This window comes from Taudactylus pleione, unplaced genomic scaffold (genome assembly GCF_031769625.1).
Source record: "Taudactylus pleione unplaced genomic scaffold, aTauple2 ptg000977l, whole genome shotgun sequence".
In the NCBI taxonomy this organism is placed as follows: domain Eukaryota; kingdom Metazoa; phylum Chordata; class Amphibia; order Anura; family Myobatrachidae; genus Taudactylus; species Taudactylus pleione.
The window spans coordinates 6,147,699-6,171,331 of NW_028285378.1; the positions used below are offsets into that span (position 1 = coordinate 6,147,699).

At 40.7% G+C, this 23,633-nt stretch overlaps 1 protein-coding gene across 3 annotated transcripts in view; it reads left to right on the plus strand.

The window, feature by feature from the left end:
* LOC148454597 (glutaminase kidney isoform, mitochondrial-like) overlaps positions 1-23,633 on the plus strand; it is a 600,729-nt gene that overhangs the window by 218,452 nt on the left and 358,644 nt on the right. For all 3 annotated transcript variants that reach the window (XM_088460752.1, XM_088460753.1, XM_088460754.1), the window contains exons 3-7: positions 5,766-5,887; positions 7,965-8,094; positions 11,647-11,726; positions 14,587-14,750; positions 23,537-23,595. In XM_088460752.1, coding sequence (XP_088316878.1) covers positions 5,766-5,887; positions 7,965-8,094; positions 11,647-11,726; positions 14,587-14,750; positions 23,537-23,595 — 555 coding nt within the window. The remainder of the gene's footprint in view (positions 1-5,765; positions 5,888-7,964; positions 8,095-11,646; positions 11,727-14,586; positions 14,751-23,536; positions 23,596-23,633) is intronic.

The following is a 23,633-nucleotide window of genomic DNA, read 5'->3' on the forward strand; positions in this document are numbered from 1 at the left end:
GCACTGGATACTGCCAAACAAACATATTTCCAATCTGTCATCTCTGCCCAAGCCTCTAACCCCAAGTGACTTTTTAATACATTTAAATCACTTCTTACCCTTCCCTCACCCAACCCACCTTCTACTATCAGTGAACAAGATCTTGCCTCCTATTTCAAGGACAACATTGATAATATCCAAAATTAAATGGTGGGCTCTTCCTCGGCCAGTGACCTGCTCAATTTCCTACCTAAACCCGCTGGCACATTCTCGTCATTTGACCCCACTAATGAAGATGAAGTATCTACACTCTTCTCATCCTCCTACTCTCTTGATCATATACCCTCACAAATCAGTAAAGCTCTCTGTCTCCTGTGCTCATCCCACCCTTAACTAATATCTGTAATCTCTCCTTCTCTACTGGTATCTGTCCATCACTGTTCAAGTATGCAGTGATCACTCCCATTTTGAAAAAACAATATTCTGACTAGAGATGTGTGCCGACCCTCGTGTTTTGGATCTGGATCTTCCCTGATTTTGGATCTGAATCTGGTTTTGGATTTTTTTCCTTGGTGTTTTTGTTTTTGTGTTTTGGTTTTGGATTTGGATTTTTTTTCTTAAAAAAAAAAAAAAAGGCTAAAATCACATAAAATGTGCCTTTTTTGTTCCTACAGTATTAATAACCTCAATAACATTTATTTCCACTCGTATCCAGTCAATTTTGGTTACCTTACAGCTCACAATATTGATTTTTTTCTAGTTGAAGGGCCAAAAGGTTGCATCCAGCTTGCTGGCTCAAAACTGACTGATATAATTATTAATGGAGTTGAGGACTGTGCAAAAATAATGGTTGGGATACCCTTGAGGATTGAAGGCATGGGCCTTCATAGAGGACAAGGAAGTTGACGGCCTTGCATTATCATGATGACTGCTGGCGAAAGCTACAACATGTGGTTCTTGGCCTTGCTCTCCTGTCATGTGACAGCCTTCCATAATTTCTACGGTGTTGAAGCAGTGTCACAAGCACCAGTAGTGTAGCCAAGGTGCGGTTACAAAATTCACACACGTGCAGTCGTGCGCACACAGAAAAAATATATACAAAGGACACTATTTTTTTTTTTTTTTTCGGGTCCAGAACTCGGGCCCAGAGCACAGATTGGTGACGACTGGAGTCGGGCAGCACTAGGTTGCGTTGCTGTATCTTGTGTGGCTAAGCCTAACACGCACACAGAAAATAAACAGACAAAAGACCCAATTTTTTTTTCGGGGGGGGAGAGTGTTTCGGGTCCAGAACTTGGGCCCAGGGAACAGATTGATGACAACTGGAGTCGGGCAGCACTAGGTTGCGTTGCTGACTTGCTAGATCTTGTCCGGCTAAGCCTAACACACACAGGCACACATACAATTATTAGAAAAAAAAAACAATTGATTTTGATTTTTTTTCAGCTCCAGAACGTGGGCCCAGAGCACAGATTGATCACGACTGGAGTCAGGGCAGCACTAGGTTGCAACTTGCGTTGCTGGCTGGATCTTGTGCGGTACTGCGGTTAATCCTAACGCACGCACACACAGAAAAATATAAAAGACACATTGATTTATTTTTTTTGACTATATATATTTTTTTTGAGTCCAGAACTTGGGCCCAGATGGACACAGCACCAGCCCAGATGTATCTGCAGTTCTGCACCAGCCCAGATGGACACAGCAGGCATGAAAAACACCAGCCCAGGACACAGCAGACAGCCCAGATGGATCAGCAACAGCCCAGATGGACACAGCAGACAGCACATTGACAGCTGTCACAGCACCAGCCTAGAATGGATCAGCAGTCACCAGCCCAGGAGACAGCACCAGCACCTCCCCCAGCCCTACACTACCCACCCTCCCTGTTCAGTCTCCACAGCCGGAGTGAAATGGCGTCTGTCGTGTTGTTCCTTGTATACTACATTGGTCATAGAGACGAAAGCTCACGAACCGCGAAATGTAGTCTCTATGGTTTTGTCTCGATTTGAGAGATCCGAGTAAGGCGGGAACATCCGAGCCGGCTTGGATCCGACTCGGATCTGCTAAATTTGGGTGGGTTCAGATCTCTGGAAACCGAACCCGAACTCTCTCAAATTACCATCCTATCTCCCAGCTCCCTTACCCCTCCAAGCTATTGGAGAGACTTGCTTACACTCGCCAAGGCTAAAGGCCATTACTCGCTTCTAATTCTTCTAGATCTCTCTGCTGCCTTTGACACTGTTGACCACTCTCGCTTTTCTGATTCTACCTCCACTTCGCTACCTCTATCAGTTGGAGTACTGCAAGGCTCAGTCTTAGGTCCTCTGCTTTTCTCTATACCACCTCTCTTGGAAAACTACTCAGCTACTTTGGTTTTGAATATAATCTGTAGGTGGACGATACTCAAATCTACCTATCCTCCCCAGATTTGTCACCATCTGTGCTGGTCCGTGTCACTGAAAGTCTCTTATTTCATTGTGGATGGCATCTCGCCACCTCAAACTTAATATATCCAAAACAGAATTCATTATATTTCCAGCAGCCAATAGTAGTTACCAACCTGAATTATCTATAGCTGTTGGCAACTTGACAATAAACCCCACCCCAAAAGCTTGCTGCCTAGGTGTCATCCTTGACTCTGAACTGTCCTTTGTTCCCCACATTCAATGCATCTCAAAATCCTGTTACATACATCTAAAAAACATAGCCAAAATTCGATCATATCTTACACAAGACAAAAAAACTCGAATCCATGCACTCATTATTACCTGCATTGACTAAAACTCTCTCTTGCTGCTACAGTCCATTATGAATGTAGCTGTGAGGCTGATCTTTCTCGCCAAACGTTCATTGTATGCTGATTCACTCCATCAGTCCCTTCATGGTCTTCTACCGTATACAATATAAAATACTTACACTCACACATAAAGCTATTAACCAAACCACACCAACATACATCTCTTCAATCTCTCCGCTCTGCACAAGATCTGCGTCTCTTATCCCCACGCATTACTTGCTCCCATTCATGGTTACAGTACTATTTTCGGGCTGCACCCACCCTGTGGAAAGCCTTCCCATGCAAAATAAGACTTTCCTCTAGTCTCCAAACATTCAAGCGTTCTCTAAAAACTCACCTCTTCAGACAAGCTTTTTAGATTCCAGAACCGCCCACATAACCTCCCTTTCTAACTCCCTATGATATATGTGATATACACATATCACATTTCTTTCTTCAATTTCACATCCTCCTAACCCTAGGCCAACTTTCCTGTGTGACTAGATCATACAGCTCACCAAGAACCTCTGCAATCTGGCTGGACCAATTTGCAATATGTAGCACCTATCCTTGTGTATCAACACCTATTTCCCTATAGATTGTAAGCGTGCGAGCAGGGCCCTCTTACCTTTTATGTATGTCTCTTACAACCCAGTCTTGTTCTATTAATGTGGTTTCAAGTTGTAAAGCGCAACCGCTTTATAAGATACTGTTAATTAATAATAATATAATAGAGAGGTAATTTATTTTTTCCTATCAAATCGCCCACCAAAATCGTTGTTTGAAGGGAATAGGACACGATTTCCCCTAAATAATTTACAAATCCTATTCCTACTGACTTTTAGATGTAATATATTTTTATTGGTATCTTAAAATATTTTCATTTGTTCTAGAAACAGGTTCTTTTCTCTTTTTTTTTTTTTTTTTTTTTTTTTTTTCTTTTAGGATTATTACCATTTAAAAGTTATGTTTTAATATTGTAAAATCATATCATGATTATTTGTTACAAAGTGTGCCCCACTAAAAGATATTTTTGTCTCTTATTGCTTCTTTGAAAAACCAAAGTTTCATTACTTACTTTCTGGGAGCACCACCAACTATATGCTGTTTATGATTTGGTTCATAGAACAGTCAAAATGATGGTTAGACAGTAATTATATTTCTAATCAATTTAAATTATTTGAGTATGTTCTAGGGCGGATTCAATCCCTTTGTACATTAACATAATTGCAAGGACGGAATTGCAAAGCTGCTTGCCTGCAGCTTTGCTATTCTGTCCACTACTGAATCACCCCCACTGATGCAAAGCACACTGAGGGTCATTCAGAAGCGCTCGCGAGCGAAGGTCGCTCGCTAGCGGGTCGATGTTGGTCGCATGCGCACGACGGAGGGAGCTCCGTCGTGCGCATGTGCGAGACCCGGCGAGCGACGAGGAATATGTCGCTCGGGGTCTCGCACCAAAGGGGACGTGCTGTCGATGGTGAGTGACAGCACGCCCCCTTTTGGTGGGCGTTCCGGGGGCGTGGCTGCCAGACGGAGGTGTTCCCATGGGAACGCCTACCGTCTGAGTCCGGCCCCACTGACATCAGTAATGATGTCAGTGGGAGTGATTTTGGCTCTGATAGAGCCAAAATCACTCCTGGGCTTGCGGCAGCGAGACCCTACCGCAGGGTCTCGTCGCAAGCCCGATGGTCGCGATGGTCAAAGACCATCGCGACCATCATCATGGCCGCTCGCTATAGCTGTGGGTGGTCACCCACAGCTATACGAGCGGCCTGGAGGCCGCTCCATTTTTAGGGAGGAGGGCACTGATTCAGAGCGAGCGCTCTGGTCAGAGCGTCCGGCTCTGAATCAGGCCCTCTGCAAAGTAATTCTGGAGTGGCTTAGAATAAAGAAAATAGATGTATTTGAGGGCCCATTCATAAATTTTCAACAAGACCAGTAAAATCAATCTTTGTTTTTTCCCTAGCTTACATGATTCATTTTGAACAATTGTGCTGATAAGAATTGTTAAGTTAGTAAATGGCAGCTTGTAAAAGCCGCTGCTTCCCGATACGTTTTAAATAGCAAAACACAGTAACATGCTATTAAAGCATTTACATTTTCAGGGTTAAATACACTGGGATGTGGTGGCTTTTATAAGACATCTCTTCAAAAAAATAAAAAAACCACTAGTCTCTTATCCAAAAAGACTAACTGGCTATTATAGCTGCCAATGGTGGTCCAACAGTAGTACCATTAGTAGTTACAATTATTAAATGAGATTTTAGTTCTTTATATTTTATTACTTTTGTGATTACATGGTTTACTATTTTTTTTTCGGAATGTTATGATGTAGGTGTCATAAAGAGATGGAGACTGAATACTGTTTAAGACCCTGCATTAGTAGTTTAACATGGGGCTTTACTTGTTTTAGTGTTTTAAACTTTATGCATTTTGTTACATTTTCTGAAAATTTTACAATACAGCTTAGTTCAACAATTAATAAAAATGCTGAGAAATATAAAGATGAAGGGCAAATGAGAGACAAGTAACTGGATGGAGCAGGAGTATACAACACACTTGACAAAAACTTTTAAACACTGTATCATAATTTCTTGTAAAAATATTGTTGCCGGCAATTATTCTTTGGTAAGTATATATCAATTGCTTCAGGTGCTTCCAATTACGAAGTGCGAATATAACCTGTTAAACTTTTCGTAGTGGATTCACCCCCACAAAATGGCATGTTGGGGATGTTTTCAAACTAACACAGCAGTGCAGTGTCTCTCAAGTACCATGCACGTAAACTTGAAAATGGTCTGGGTTTTTGATGTCCAAGGAAGGGTGGCCTTGACTGAAGTGGCTGTGGCATAAGTTGACCTGGGCGTAGTTTGGATGAATATTGGCATCATATGGTGGGTTGAGTGTTGTCTAAATGTGCTCCAGCTTTCCAAATGGAAATGTTGGCAGATATGTGCACACATGCAAGCAAGAAATTACATGAACTTGATTGGCTTTTTTGCAGGCATTAAAGTCTACTGGACTGCGAACTTCTGATCCCAGGCTGAAAGAATGCATGGATATGTTAAGACTGTCTCTTCAAACTACTTCTGATGGCGTGATGCTTGACAAAGAGCTCTTCAAAAAGTAAATATTATTTTTGCTTATCAAACTTATTCCACTATCGGGGAAAATATTGGGAATATGCTACTGCAGTTCATATGTTTAGCTTTACAATACTTATTCTCATCTAGTAATGAAGATTAGGATAATTCCAGAGTTTCTTACCTGCAAATTGTGACCAATAAAATGAGCCCCAGTCTGTATGTGGTAGTTTTCCATCTTGCAAAACAATTTTATACTAGAAACTACAGTCAATAAAAAATAAAAAATACTTAATATAATTTAAAAATATTGTTGTAGCTAATTTCCTAACTGTAGCATTATTAAAATAACAAGCACACAATCTGCAGTAAAGTACTGAGGACCATTTTAATGTTTGTTTTTTTCGTATCCTGTGAAACAATTCTTGTTTTGAAGGGACCGCAGAATTTTCCCTTTTTACCCGATTACAGCTAATTAATAACCTGCTGTCCCTGACCTTTAATATCTTGTATTTAAATTTGCACCACTAAGTAGTTATTTTCAAGTGAGGGACTGTTATTGTTGGACTTAAGATAAACGTAAAGAACTGTCTGGCACAATGTTTACAGTAATTGTGTGTCAGTGTGCAATTTTTCTGGTTATGTAAATGTATGCCAAGTGTGTGTGTGTGTGTGTGTGTGTGTGTTTTTTAATTTGTTTATATAAGCCTACACATCCCTCCTATTTGTCCCTCCCCCTAAAACGTCCTGTTCTTAGTCAGGTTAGGTAGATTTTGTGTTTTAACTTTGGGTCTTTCATGTGGCTGTGTCAGATACCATGGGGATTTCAAGAGGGATAGTTGCACCATTTCTAAAGCACCAGCATACGCTCGATTTCAGATTGAAAACAGGGAATTGGTGGAGAGACCGGTCTCTTGGAGAATTATGTCCTTCTGTTTTGTCTTGTTTTCAAGTGGCCATTACAATTTGAATACCGCACTTTCTCCATAGCGCTAGTCCTGGCCTGGAAGACAACTCTGTGAGCATCAGCTGGCATGTGTCAGAGCACAGATATGTTGGTATAATCTGGTAATTTTGTCTGTATAAAATATGTTAAACTGTATTTTATGTCCTGGTTAGGTATAGTTTGCAGTTGGCACTGATGTGTCCACATACATCTATTCTCCGTGTGCTACAAGTCGCGTTACAGATATTGTATGAGTGCTGTGTGACACGGTAGTGCAGAGCGTGTTTTCGTGCGATTTTTTTTTCCGCTTAAAATGTTTTACTCGCAAAGCAGTGCAGATAGGATGCACAAGAAGCTTCTGCTGAATAAAATATGCGGCATGCCCTATATTCTGTGTGCGACACTGGCTATATCTGCATGCGAAAAGCTACGTTAGTGGCAGCTATGTGAATAAGATGTATATTAAAGGAAAAAGTCTGCACTACCAAGTAGCACTACGGCATGGCGCAACTAGTAGGGCTGTTTATCGAGCAAGGTGGCTAGATGTATGTGGACACATCTATGTTATGTAGTATTTGAATGATTGGTCATATAAGAAAAATAAAGCTAAACAGTATGTTACTCATTTCTAGCGCTATCTCGTTCAAATATTTAATTATACAAATTGGTGTCTTCTATATACTATATAAAGTACATTATTTTTGTCACATTCATGCAGGAGCACACAAATGCTAAAAATGAAAGTGATTTTCAAAATGGACAACAAAAATGAATCCATTTTCTAATATTAAATGCGTGTTAGCTTAAAATGAACTGCAATTGAATATACTGGGGCTAAATAAGTAAATATTAATAAAATAAATGTTATTAAGAGTTAACAACAACCTATATAGTTGTTTGGGTATTTTCCCCTTTAATGCGTATATTAATGGTATAGCTTTTAAATTAAAAGAAACCTGTGCCCATTAAAAGGTATAAAACATATTTCACACCATCTAAGTGCAATGTCAGTGGAAATCCTCCATAATATTTCCTATAAAAAAATATAAAGGTGTAAGAACTAAACGTAAAGGAACGCAGTCTGTACATGTACATTTATTGTTATATGTGAAATCCAGTCTTTAGCAAGCACTTATAAGCTCTGTATAAATACTGCATTTCTTCATTTCCACAGGTGTGTTCAGAGCAACATTGTGCTGCTCACACAGGCATTTAGAAGAAAGTTTGTCATTCCAGATTTTATGTCTTTCACTTCACACATTGATGAACTCTTTGAAAGTGCTAAAAAATTATCAGGTGGAAAGGTGAGATTTCCATGCAATAACCAATAAATGGTCAGTCTTTTTGGCTTTATAACTTTATATACTTTGCATATACAGGTTGAGTCTCCTATATCCAAATATTCCGAAATACGTGAAACCTTTGCTTTCTAATGGTTCAATGTACACAAACTTTTTTTAAAGCACAAAATCATTAAAATACAGTATACAATAACCTTCAGGCTGTGTGTATAAGGTGTATATGAAACATAAATTAATTTCATGTATGTACACAAACTTTTTTTTTGATGGTCAAAATTATTAAAAATATTGTATAAAATGACCTGCAGGCTGTGTGTATAAGGTGTATATAGAACATAAATGCATTCTGTGTTTAGTTTTGGGTTCTATACCCAAGATATTTCATTATAGTATGCAAATATTCCAAAATACGGAATATTCCGATATCCAAAATACCCCTTTTCCCAAGCATTTTGGATATAGGAGACTCAACCTGTAACAGACAATCCCTTTATAATTAAATGTTTCTGCTTTGTATATAAAATATTTAGACTACCTCTATTACTATACCTGATGCTGCTTCTACACAATAGAGATCTATAGAAGCTCTTCCATATAGCTCTATTTTCATGCTATGGACAACCTGTAGTGCACCTGTTCTTCCCTGTGACTGTTCTCAGCTTGAAGAGATGGAGGAACTTACTATACATAGTTTGGAGGTTAAATGAATTGTTAAACATGAAAAAAGCTCTTTAAGTGGTCTGCATACTTGAATACTTTAAATAAAAAATTTTAGGGGGGAGATTGCTGTATTAAATGTAAACAACGCTTCCAAAAGTCATGTCTAACCTCACCTATGGGCTTAGTTAATGTCACCCAGGGGCATTTCCAGCACCACCAGGAGGAAACTAGCCCCATAACCTGTACTGATGCTATTTCTAGCTGCTGACAAAAATCAGATACAGTAAACCTTAACATTTTTAGTACTAGCCTTTCAACAAATCTCATTAAAGAAGTAACATACAGATGTGTCCACATACATCTATCCTCCGTGGGCTACAAGTCGCACTACACATAGCTCCGGGGCTTTGTGTGACTCGGTAGCACCGAGTGTCTTTTTGTGCAACTTCTAATGCACAGCAATGTGAATAGTGAGCACAAGCCGCTTATGCTGATTAAAATGATATGCAGCATGCCTATGTTCTGTGTGTGACTGCTTGTGTATCTGCATGTGAAACGCTACGTTATAGTGTTACAGCCACTGACACTAACGTAGCATTTCGCATGCAGATACACCTGCAGTCGCTCACAGAATATAGGCATGCCACATTTAATTTTTTATCAGGAGAAGCTGCTTGTGCTAACTATTCACATCACGTGCATTAGACGTTGCACAAAAAGACACGCTGTGCTAACTATTTCCATCGCAGTGTGAATAATACGCATTCAAAGGTAAAAAGTTACATGAAAAGACGCTTGGTGCTCCCAAGTCACGCCACAGCATGGCGCAACTAGAAGGGCAGTTTAACGCGCAAGGAGGCTAGATGTATGAGGACACATCTGTACAAATATGTCCTCATACACTTTTGCTATAGTTGCAACAAATAGCCCTTTCAGCGCGCCAGGTCATTTGCGACTTGGCTTGCATAAGCATCTCTCTTTTTGTGTTTTTCCGTCCGGAAATGCATCTTAGTAGTAAACTAGTGCATCGCCGCTTCACGAGACTGTACTGATTAATTTGATATCTGACACTTTATATCTGTGTGCGACTGAGTCTGAATCTGTATACAAAGTCCTTAGATGCGGTGGCCACGTTTTTTTTTCGCGCCACGTTCTGATACAGACTCTGATGTACACAGATATACATGTGTCACATATCAAATTGATCAGTGTGTGTCTTTTGAAGCGGTTTGTTGCATTCGATTGCTCTCTCGTGCCGCATGGAGTATTGAGGCTACGTGTATGAGGACACATATGTATGTAGCAGAATTATCTTTCAATGTTTTTCACCAAACCGGCAAGGAAACAAGAATAACTAAATGTAAAATAAATTACAAATATAATTAATCTGCAATTACCATATTCACTTCAAGAACTGTTGTGTATTTATATAATTGGGAAATAAAATATTACCCACCGCCTCCTGCCAAATCCCCTCCACATCGTTAATAGGGGAACTGCCCAACTTTTACTTAAAATAATTGTAAAAGTCAAGCCTGATCTCTTAAAAAGCCTTAAAAGCTGCAAACAGTCTGCAGCTCTAGTTGCTTCATTCTGGAAACTGGTTTGAGCTGGTTAGCTAATAACCCCTTCCACAGATTTCTTGTTCAGCCTATACTGTGGGGACATATTAAATAAATAATTTAAATTAATCTTCATAAGGAGAAATACAATAATAAACTTTCAAAGCTCTGGCTTATGTATGCACAAGGCAGGCTAACTCAATCTGCTAGGAATTCGGAATGTTCTCCGTGAAGCTCTGCAATGGAGATTTGTGATCTGTCATTATGCCTGTCATTACCCAAGGCCACGCCCCCTAAGTGACTTTATTTGGAGGCGTGCCCACATGGCACGCCTCCAAATAACATCAGGCTGGGGGTAAAGCCCAGCCCTCCGTCACTGGCTGGGCTTCCCCCAGCCCTCTCCCGTCAGTGAATGGATGCCACGCGCACGCGCACTGCATCCATTCACACTCCAGGGGTCCGGCACAACTGCGGCAATGGGGGTCCCCAACATCCTGATTTGACCACCCGCGGGCCACAGTACTGTCCTGCTGAAATCAGGATGTTGGGGAGGGGTGCACCCTCTATGGGTGGCGCCCCTGTGCGACCGCACTTGTCGAACACCCCTAGAGCTGGGCCTGGCCTGTCCTCCCACCGTGCATACGTAGTCTGGTAATTGGGTGGTGCACCGCAGTTCCAAAATCTTTACCCTTCCCTCACGGGAAGTAGGATATTTCCATATATTCCCAGAGCTTTCCGGACATACCATGAGAGTTGGCAACTATGATGATGTGTATGGAAGTTTAATAAAGAATTTTACTTTGTAATTTTTACTTGACAATTTAAAAGCGTTACATCCTGATCAGCTTTACAGATGCTACCTTATACATCTTTGCTGCAGTTGCGCTAAAAAGCCCCTCTCGACACCCCAGGTTTGACGAAAATGTGTCTAAGTCGCAATGTGATGTGACTAGGATGCACCAGCAGACTGTGCTCATTAATTTGATATGCGACACTTGTATATCTGAGTGCGACTGAGTCTCTGAATCTGTATACGAAGTGCTAGAATGTCCGTGTCGTAGCTTTTTTCATTCCACTTTCATTGTGGTTCAAGTACAGACTCGGATGCTCACAGATATACAATTGTCGCATATCAAATTAATCAGCATAGTCTGCTGGTACGACCTAGTTGCATTGCATTGCAATGTATGAGGACACATCTGTAGGGAACAGGGAGTAATGGCTTAGACAGACATGCTGATGCATTTATTCACTGATGGACATGATCATGGTAGTTAAGGTTGACCTTTAATGATTTGTAACAATTTCATAGTGTTTCCTTTTCCTTCTACAGGTTGCAGATTACATTCCTCAGCTTGCTAAATTTAGCCCAGACCTTTGGGGAGTTTCAATATGTACAGTAGATGGTCAGAGGTAAATTACTGCTTTTATTTTGTGTGCGCAATTTGTATGAAGGTCCTAATAATAAACATGGTTAGTAAATACATACAAAGACTAAGGATTGGTATAATTTGCCAACATTAACAATATTGACAATCACATTGTTGGCAGTGTAATGTCGAGCACATTATGGCGACACGGTACTAATGATGGTTAATGCATTCTAACCGGTTGGGAGAAAAAAGGCACTGGTAAATCCTAAAATGTATTAACTATCAGCCAGTGTTAAGAAAACAAATGTTTTATTACCATGAACCTAGTTCAAATAAAAATAAGACACCTTAAAATATCTAAAATAGCAATTAATAACAACAATAGGTCAATATTATATCTCTCACTTGCAAGAATGTATCTCTAATATATACTTAGATACAGTATATTGCAACAATCTCATGAATAAAAAAGATACATAACATTAATACTGCCTTTGAAATTATATTTCACTGTGTCCAATATACAAATGTCAGGATATAGCAGGATTTTCCAAAATTATTTTGTTGACATTTCCTGAACTTATGAAGCCAATTATTAAGATATTAAATATAGTTCCAAATGTATAATGATTTTACCTGTGCTTTGTTATAATATCACAGTCCAAGTCAGCATAAGCCGACTTTGTAAATCGGGAGTACAGATGTAATTCCTTGCCAATTATATATGCATTCCACGGTCAGTATAGTCTATAGAGAGTAGGGAGTTGTAGGGTAAATGTCCTTACCCTTGCTCGTGATGTACCTCAATGTAGTGTGGCGTCCGTCTCGGGATAGCAACTCCTTGCTGTGTGGTGGCTATGTACAGATAATAAGTACAAAGTGACATCTCTCAAGTCAGCAACTTGGCAACATCTCTCAAGTCAGCAACTCCCAGCGGCACACATCCACCGACGTCAACTGCTCACCAAGCCGGTGTATCCAGTATACTAATGCCGGACTTAAATAGTCACAGTGGATTGTTAAAGCCGGAAAAAAATAAAAAATAAGTGCTAGAAGGGATCACAATTAATACAGATATGTATAATGATCAATTTAATATACATCGAAATTCAAGGATATTCACAATCCATCTATTGCTTTACTAAACTATATTGGTAATATATTGCTGAGCTGCAGTTAAAATAATGGTTGCAAACCAATACACATACAAAGGAAAAGAGAAAACAATAACCGCGCTCTTTAATCCTAAGAAACAGGATAATTAATTAGAAAATGTTTAATATCTATATACAAAAGTATGTTACATTCATTATCTCTTAATGCTTTCTTTAGAACATATACAATGTGTAAACCATAAAAATTAAAAACTCAACAAATGATTGAACATCGATACATTACTGCATTGTATCAGCTGGTTACTAAAAACTTGTGAAAGATCCACAGTGAGCCTTTCTTGTTTTTTTCTCTTTTATTGTAACTGTGGCAAATAATACAATAAAATCCACTTATCCTTGAGGTATTTTAACCAAGTGGCTGCGTCCGGCTAAATTAGTTACTTATTGTTCATAGTGAATGAATAGCGGGTAGCAATGCATTTCGTCCACTCCTGTGTACTTTTTCAAGCTGAGACACCTGTTTTCGGTGGGTACCCACAAATATTAAGCATCCCCTGGATGTACCATGGAGTGACTGCAGCAGAGATCTACGATATCTGCCACAGTCCCTTCATGTACGACCACGAAGCAGCCCACGTAGGTATCTATGGGAGCTGCTACACCATCAGATTTACCAAGCTCCAGAATGTTGAAAATGGTGTTAGCCTATGGGCTACTATACTGCAGAGTAAGTGCATAGATGAAACCCGGATGTTACAGCACGTCTTCCGGCAAGAGAGTCTTCTTAAATTTGTGTGAATGTTTTCATTTTCATGTTGCGAATTTAGACTATATCATATTTATCTGGTATTTTAAATGTGGCATATAATAAAGTTAAAGTGCCGATCTAGTTACAATGTGATTGTCGCCATTGTGAATGTTAAATACATAGCTACCTCAGCATGGTTCTATTCTTCGTCATTCTTCTTTAGCTCTAACTAATTGACAGAATTCCAACACATTTGGTTGGTATACTTATCAAGGCATGGGGAGAATGATTCCGTGAAAAAATAAGTGTTAGAATCTGCCGATAGGATAAAATTTGGCAATGTTACAAGGTAAAATGTATGAAAAGGTATCAACAAATGAATAACTAAGAAAAGCTTGAAATTAAATTTTAACAATTTATCTTTCTTCTTTGTAAATACTGAAAAAGAAAGTGAACGAACATGCCAGAGAAATGGTTTATTTAATTTATTTATTGGTGCTTTTTCATGTACTTTGGAACGTAATTGGCCCAAACTATGTCCTCTCCCACCTATGTCAGTGATGTCACTTCCATAACACACATTTACATCTATCTCATGTACTGTATATATTTAATATGACTTAAGGTGCCCACACGCTGGACAATTTTAGGCACGATTTGCACAAAAAAGATGCATCGGAATGATACATAGTTTAAAAACGTGCAAATCGTGCAGCTTCCAGGAACTATAACAATCCGATGCCCGGTCCCACAGGTCGTTTGTCGTATCTTCAGATCTTACCTACTGCAGGTAAGATCTGGCAATCCTTTAACGATGCACTGGAAATCATTAAGGATACACAATAGCTTGTTAGTCACATTGCAGAGTTTAGCAAGATATCGTCTGTCCAGGAGTGCCGGTGAGTTGCTCGGGGAGTTCAAGGGAAATCGTTGACAGCATTGCATCTTTTGCGAGTCGTTCAGTGTGGGGGCACCTTTTATTCAGTCTCCTGACATCTAACAATTTGGCTTCTAGAAAAGTCTCCTTTTTTGTCTAGGCATTCTGTGGGTGATACCAAAGTCCCATTCTGCCTGCAGTCATGCGTGAAGCCCCTGAAGTACGCCATTGCAGTAAATGACCTGAGCACAGAGTATGTGCACAGATATGTGGGGAAAGAACCGAGTGGGTTGAGGTTTAACAAGCTTTTTTTGAATGAAGATGGTGAGTAGTCTTATTGTTTTTAATGTTGTAAACAAATAATAAAAGATTAGAGATACTCGTTGCTACTAGTGCAATATTACTTTAATAGTAGCCAGGTCTTCATAGGTACTTTTAAAGTGTTTTAAGAGTCACACAAAGCAAAATATATGCAGTCCATTAGAAACCTATAGAATTGATTTTTCACTCCTTTAAAGATATTTGAGGGCAGGTGTCCATGGCTTGTCTCTAGTCTGGTTTAGATCTACAGTATGTGAAAAGGAGGATTCCATATATGGTCAAGTACATTAGGTATAATGTACTCAGTTTTTATGTACATACCGAATAACAGTTTTGTTATAGATCTATTATAACAGATACCTGTCCAGAGACTTAGGGATAACCGGGGTGTCTCAGTTCTGTGTCCAGAGGTATGTTAGTGGGGTGTAGTATTCATAATGTTGACATGGTCATAATGCTGACATGTCAACACTGGAAAATGTCTACATGATTAGAATGCCGACATAAACAGCACTGGTGGTGACTTACAGTACCTGGCCAGGTGGGTTTTGTGTCGCTTCCAGTGGTAAGTGTGCTAAATTTTAATCATTGCTCCTTCCCCTAGTGCCTAATTCTAACCCTCCCCCCCCCCCCCCCCCCCCAGGTGATCATCTCTAACCCTTCCCTCCTGTAGCCTAACCCTAATCTTCCGCCAGGGCCGGATTAAGGTTTGTGGGTGCCCCGGGCAACTAAATTGTCGGGAACCACAACTACTGGCACCTCCCTCCCTCCCGCGCTGCGCTACTATGTTGCCATTAAAATTGACAGCATGAGTGCTGCGCCACTATGCTAAGATATGTAGTAGTAGAGTTATAAAAGGTAATGGTATATATTTTTTCAATTCAATTTGTATTTAAAATGAGGATGGCGCATCAGTATATACCAATACAGACATAATGGAGTATAAGAAAAAAAAATGTGTTTTGTTTGTGACTCACTGTGCTATGTGGAGCGCAAAACCGGATCCTTCTTGCTGCTCATGTGTGCAAGCTCCAGCCCACATCCATGTCAATGCTGCAAACACAGCAGTACAGATGTGGTAAAGGTGGCTGGCCGGGGGTTCCCTGGTAATCTGCGGGAACATCGACCAGCTAAGTGGCCCATGGGGTCACGCAAGCCGGCCACCGCAGATGTGAGAAAGAGGCCAGGAAATCTCCGTTAGCTGACGGAGACTCTGGCCTCTTCCTTCCCCCCCAAGGGCAGCACCACGCCTCAGTTGTGGGAAAACGGAGGCTATCCCCTCCCCTACAAACGACAGTAGACTGTCAGTCAATGACAGTCTGCTGCCTGGTAACAGGGAACCGGACACAGACCCAGCAGCACATAACGCAGGGGTCTATATGTGCCTGCTAGCACAGCAGAAGGTCCCGCAGCCATCACCCAGCTACACTGGTCTGTATCACAGACCCAGAGCTGTGGCCACAATACATGCTAGTACTGCCTCAGGAACTAATAGCAATAGTGACAAGGGATGATCTGGATTTTGTGGCTATTATGGACTTATGGTGCAGTGAAAATCATGACTGGGACATTGCTATACCAAGATACTGGGGCATAACTAGGTATTTGAAGGCCCCATAGCAAAAGTATGTAAGGGCCCCTATGTACCACCCAATGGTGAAAAATCTATATAACACATGTAAGCTTGGCCCCATAGCAGCTGCACCCTTGCATCTATTGTAGTTATGCCTATGCCAAGAAATACTTTATTTAGAAAGGACAGAATGGGAAAAATTAGAAAATGTATGTGAAAAATTACATAAAGACTACTTCAATACAAAATATTGAAGAAAAAACTGAGGGCCTTTAGGTGACCATAGAAACGGGGGAGAAGGACATTATTCGCACTGGGGTGATCTATAGACCAGCAGGCTAGGGGAAACAACTGGACAGGAACCATTTGCAGGACATCACTAAAATGGCTTTGAAAGAAGAGGTATTAATCAATTCAAGCGATTCATTGGCAGATTGGACGAGTGCAGAAGCGGTGTGAAAAAATAAAAAAATGCAATATTAAAAGCAGAAGATCTTTGTATCAAAAGGGTTAGGAAAAGTACATTAGGAAAAGGATGCCAGTATGGTTCACAAAAAAGGTATCAACTAATGTGAAAGCAAAAATGAGGACATGTAGGAAATCTAAGCAGACTCAGAATAATGAAGACAAAGAGGTGTATCTTGTCAGATGGAAGTAGGCTAAAAAGGTGACCAGACATGTAAAGGGACAAACTGAGGAGAAAATGGCCCAGTCAGTAGGTAAAGAGTGCATACTATAAGTGGAAGGAGAAATTCAAATGGTGGAATAAGACGACTTACAACAGACATTGAGAGTCTGGTGGAGGGTGAGAAGGCCATAGCAGATCATCTAAATAATTATTTGTGCTCAGTATTCACTAAAGGGGCCACAGTTAAGTTGCAAGGACATACATAATAATGAAAAAGATATAAGTACATTTATAGAGGAGAAGGTACTAACAGAACTGTCAAATCTGAAAGTGGATAAATCATTGGGGCCAGATGTGAACTAAAAGAGGTTAAAGGGGTACTGGTAATACCACTAACAGAATTATTCAACCAGTCACTAGCTACAGGACTAGAAGAGTGAATGTGGGGCCTGATTCAGCTTGGGACAGAATTGCAAAGCTGCACGCCCTTGCAATTATGGTAATGCAGCAGGAGGCATCATGCCTCCTGCATGCATTAATTATCTGAGCTGCATTGTCCACCGCAGCATCGGATAATCTGCGGGAACATCAACCATCTATGTGGCCCATGGGGTCACGCAAGCCGGCCACCGCAGATGAGAGAAAGAGGCCAGGAAATCTCCGTTAGCTGAAGTAGACTCTGGCCTCTTCCTCCCCCCCCCAATGGCAGCGACACGCCTCAGTTTCGGGAAAACGGAGGCCATCCCCTCCCCTACAAACGACAGTAGACTGTCAGTCAATGACAGTCTGCTGCCAGTCTGCTTGTGGGGTCTCAGACCCATTCTGCACATGTGCAGAACGAGATGCCTGCGCAGATTCCCGACCATCAGGAATCTGCGTTGCTGAATTGGACCCGTAGTCCCACTGCACAAAAGTGGAAGTAAGGAAGTGGCAAGGAAACATCAACCAGTGACCCTAACATCAGTAGTAGGGAAAATAATGGAAACACTATTAAGAGAAAGATTTGTGGAACATCTCAAATCCAGCAAATTGCAGGATTCCAGATAGCATGGGTTTACTGGGGAGATCATGCCAAATAAATCTTATTGACTTTTTTGTCTGGGTGACTAAAGTAATACAGTAGATCAAGGGGGGGCCGTAGATGTAGCTCATCTAGACTTTAGTAAGGCTTTAGACATGTTCCCACATCGCAGTCTGATAAAGTTGAAAGCTTGGGATTGGATTCTAAGACTGTTAAATTGATAAAAACTTGGTTGCAGGATAGGAAACAGAGAGTTGTAGTAAATGGAGTGCAGTTTCAGGATGGAAATGTTACAAGTGGTGTACCCCAAGGATCTGTACTTGGACCAGTGCTTTTTAATATCTTTATTGGTGACATTGGATATGTTATTGAAGGGAAAGTATGCCTTTTTGCAGATGACACAAAAGTATGCAACAGGGTAGACACACCAGGAGAGGTAAGACAAATGATGGAGGATCTGATCAAGAGCATGGTAACTACAGTTTAATGCTAAAAAAAATGCAAAATCATGAACTTAGGTCTCAAAAACCCAAAGGCTAAATATAGTATCAAGATTACTCTAATGGAAGCTACAGAGGAGGAAAGGGATCTAAGAGTCACTATTTCATGTGACTTAAAGGCAGGTAAGCAATGTAACAAAGCATTTAGAAAGGAAAGTCAGATGCTTTGTTGCATAGGGAGAGAAATCGGTAGCAGGAGAGGGTAGTTAATAATTGGAATAGCCTTCCATCAGAGGTGGTAGAGGCTAAGACAGAAGAGAAATTTAATCATGCTTGGGATAGGCATAAGAATATCCTTACAAAGATCTGAGGATAACATGGGGTTGAGGTTACCAAAAGGTAATAAAGGGCAGACCAGGTGGTCCAAGTGGTTTTATCTTCTGTCAAATTCTGTGTTCCTATGTATGTGGAAACTGCACTTAAGAACTTCAAGTTACATGGGAACCGGCTCCCAGCAGCAGACGTGATGTAATACACTGCTGCCGGGAGCCAGCCAGATCGGGGCAATATCTGCGGTAGTGTGGGGCCCATGGGCGACTGCTACACCCCACTCCTCCCTATAATCCGGCTCTGCCCTCTGCTGCTGGTCCATGTAAAATGGTAAGAAATAAACTGTAAAACATGCACTTCAGACAACCCAAAATTGCAGCTTAATTCACACTTATCAGGGTACACTAAACCCTAGAGCATAAATAATAAAGGTGTGGCATAAAACTAGCGCTAGATTTTCTGAAAAACCCAATTTATAATGGGTTAAGAATATATAAAGATATATAAAAACATCTCCACAAATCAAAGAACACTGGTTACTTTCAAATATCTTCTTTTTTTTTTGTAGCCTTGTCGCTTATATATAAATAGGTCTGATCAACTAGACAATTAATGATTCCGCATATCCATTAGTATTCAGAATGGGAAAAAGAATAGATAGGGAAGGAGAGAGGGGACCGCGATATATGGGTAGGAACAGAAAATCTACTGTATATTTGGAACATAAGGTAATTTTTTACAATTTAAAACATATGGTGCACAATTCATAATACTACTTAATAAAACGCAGTGTGCAGTGGTAACTTGATTGTTAAAAAAAAAGTTATAAGATTCACATAAAAATAACTAACAATTTATAACCTTTTGAAATATTAAACACCCACTGTATACATACAATAGGTTATAAAAGTCATCTTAATGTATATGTATTCACTGATAGTGGTACTGTCTAAACTGCAGTGTAAATGTTATCCTAGCCTGACTGGCTAATAGCTTAATTTAAATAGACAATGGGCCTGATTCAGAGCCGCTCGTAAGCGGCCGCTCGTTCGCTCCGAGCGATGTTTGCCCAACTGCGCATGCGTATGGATCGTAATACGCATGCGCGAACCAGTCATGCGGCCGAAAATCGTGTGCTCGCAAAATAGCGAATGCCTGCTATTTTGAGTGACAGAATGAGGCGTATGTGGGTGGTAACAGGGGAAGGTGCTTGAAAACGGGGAGTGGAGATACGAACACAGGCGTGCTTAAAGGTCAAAACGGGCGTTTTAAGGGTGTGCATAATTAATACAGCGGCGTCATTGACCACGTCACTGGGTTATTTTATAGCCAGAACTGCTCGCAAAATTGTGGTAGCAAAAACCAACCCCAAGAATACCGAGCAGTTCATACCCTGGTCGATGTACTCGATTAATCTAATAAATAGCGGACATGACGTAGGATGCGAGCGGCCAGTGGGCGTATTTTTTCAAAAAAACGACCGCAAGTTTTGTTCGCTCGTTCAGACCTAGAGGCATGAACAGACCGCAAAGAGCGAACGGTTCATTTGAATAGCCACCCCTATTTTCTGAACGAGCAAGCTCAAATAGCGTCCGGCTCTGAATCAGGCCCAATGTCCGTATGTCTTAGATCTGTATACGCGTATATAATGTCCCGCACAGTGTTTGTAAATTGCTCCCAGCACGTTCCTGTTGATTATAAACACAGAGTTCGCTCCGTTGTACCACACTCACCCTTCCTTTCGTTGTATATTCTTAGAGCGCCAGTGTCTCAATTCCCACCTTGTATGGTCCGGTCTCCCGCAGCATACAGCTGTATCTTCCTCGAGGGTCTCTCTGGTGTCTTGGCGCTACTTCCCGGCTGCTTGGAATGCAGTCTTCTGGGTTCCACATCCTCTGGTTATCATGTCCTGGGACAACAACAGACAGTCATACAAGGTTCCTACCAACGCGTTTCTACCCTTAGGGGCTTCGGCAGGGATAAGTCCTGCACTGACTGTCATGCCTTAAATCGCTCCTGATGCTTCTTGATTGGTCCTTCTTTAATTGCTGTGGATATTGACTTTAAATATCATTAAGAGTATATGCATTTATAATGTTTCTGCCTTTATAATTCCAATTTATAATATATCTTCTTTATACCATATCTCGTTTATTTAAAAAACAAATATACTGTAGCTCTTTAAATACATTTATATATTTCATGCACTATAAATAAATTCTAAATGAATTATGTGGCTATTTTATACACATTATTCAGTACTCCTTCGTATATATTTAATCACATATATGTATACAGTTATTATTCCTAAAGCAGGGAATAGGATTATTCTCTTATAAAATATTCTCTTATTTTCCCCCCTGTAAACTGTAGTCATTATCTTTCTTTCTCACCGGTTGTTTGGTTATTTCTTCCCCTCATCCTCCCCCCCATTTCCTTGCCTTAGGAAAGGCCCCCCGCCATTCACTTTACCGGTTCCTATACACAATAGTGTGTGTGTAAAGAACAGTTTTCACACTTGTTTTGGCCTGCTAGACTAGTGTGGCGGAGGGGGGGGGAGATGAGTTCCACCACCTCTCCAGGACCACTTTAAGCCCTGGTCAGACCTATTAGTATATCAGCAACAAGGCTACAAAAGAAAAAAATATTTGAAATTTAACCACAGTGTTCTTTGATTTGTGGAGAGATTTTTATTTATTCTTATCCCACTATAAACTGGATTTTTCTGAAAATCTAGCGCTAGTTTCACACCACCCATTTGTTATACAGTAGGTCCATGTAGAATGTCAGCATTTCACATGTTGACATTGTGAATATATTGACATTCTGCAGATGCCGACATGTTCAGATGTACATCCCATATCGAGGTACGGAACGTTAAAGGTTACGTCAATATGGAATCTGTATTAATCCTAAAAGGTAAAATAACACAAAGTATAGAACAGAATTAGCTTAGTATGTATTTATAGAAAAGTAATACTCCTCGAGTAAATCAAAACCATATACAGAAAAGGGTAATACAGTGTATAGATAGTCAACTAGTAGTCCACTCCTAGTTATGCAAGGATTCATTGCAGCCTCACGCACACTTGCACAAGCTCTGACCTTACTCAGAAATTGCTAACCTCGTCACATGCAGTGAGTACACAAGCTGCGTATGGCATTGCAGTGGCATCGCTCTGCAACAGCATTCAAACACAGTGGCATGCCTGCGTTTTGCTGACCACCCACAGCCCCCCCATCACCACCCCTAAACGGTGCTTCCAAATAGCAGTGGCTGGTCCACGCATGTGCACTACTATTCATGCGCAGAACGCAACAATTGGCCGATTGCAAAGGTAATTGCAGTTGCGAACGCTAGTGAATCGGGCCCATTGCCTGAATACATTTTGGTTATATTTCTACCCACTGTTTAACTTTGGACAGTGCTCCATATTTGTTTTTATTGTCTTAGAACTAAGGGCCTGATTCAGAGCCGCTCGCACGATGTGTATGCAAATTGTGTAGGCAGTGCTAACGCACATCAATGCATTAGCACGTCCAGTATTTCTTAGAACGCGATCACATAGTGTATGCAGACACCCACCAGCCTGTCTTAAGAGGCCTACTTGTGCACGTCATGTCCAGGAAGTGTATGCAACCATCGGGTAACATCGGATGCTATCGCAGCACTTTAGGTTGACCATACCCTGCCGCAAGCACTGTGAGCACTTCAGTATAAAAACAAGCCAGGTGACGTGTACTATGATGCTGTCTTATAATTATGCACACCTCTAAAACGCCGTTGAAATGCTCAGGCATGCCTGCGTTTGCACCTCCACTCCCCCGTTTTTAATGGCCAGCCCCAGTTACCACCTACAAACGGCTTCCCCTGTCACTCACTCTGCTGGTCTGTCTATGCGCAGCAAGCTAATGCATTGTGAACTTTCACTAAGGTATGCGCACGCTCATTGTGATGCATGCGCACAATGCATACACACTGCATACCATCAGCAGCAGTGAGAGTATGCATTTTAGCGAGCGGATCTGAATGAGCTCCTAAATATACTCATTAAAAAAGATAATTTTCTTTCATCTATTATTTTTCATTCCCACAGCGGAACATTCTGGATGTAGTCAGGATCCCGACCGTCAGAATGCCGATGGTCAAGTTACCGACAGCGGCATCCTGACAGTTACAATCCCAACAGATTCCGCCAGTATGTTTTAGAGTTAGGGTTAGGCACTAGGGGGAGGGTTTGGTTTAGGCTGCGTGATGGGATGGTTAGGCTGTTGGAGGGGTGGGTTAGGGTTAGGCTGCGGGAAGAGAGGGTTCGGATTAGGGGTAAGGGTTTTAGATTTGGATTAAATACTTTCCAAAATCTGCCTGGATTTTCACCTTCAGGATACCGCTGTCGATATTCTGACCATCAGCATTCTAAACAGTCGGGATCTCATACCCAGCCAGAATAATTAAAAACTTAATCAAGATTTATAGCAATGTAAAGCTTTTAGAATGTGTGAAAAAATTACAGTTTTTAATCACTAAATAATTCTACAGTATTGCTTATCCAGAGCATGTCAAGTGGAGAACTTTCCAGTTTGTACTAGAATGATAGGTTGTGGACAGTTAGTTCAGATTTTTTCTGTTCTTGAGAAATTAAATTGATGCCATTTTAAGATCAGTTGATGATCTGTATCTGAATTAGTTCTTGTGTCAATTATTCAATGCAAGTTTGGAAATCTATTTGAAAATATATACTGTGTTTTCTTTGATTCATAAAACAAAAAAACTTGCAATCTTTTATTTCATTGCAGAAAAACCACACAATCCAATGGTGAATGCTGGAGCTATCGTGATCACTTCTTTAATAAAGGTATGTTCTTTCAGTATTGTGTTTCTAGAATAAACATG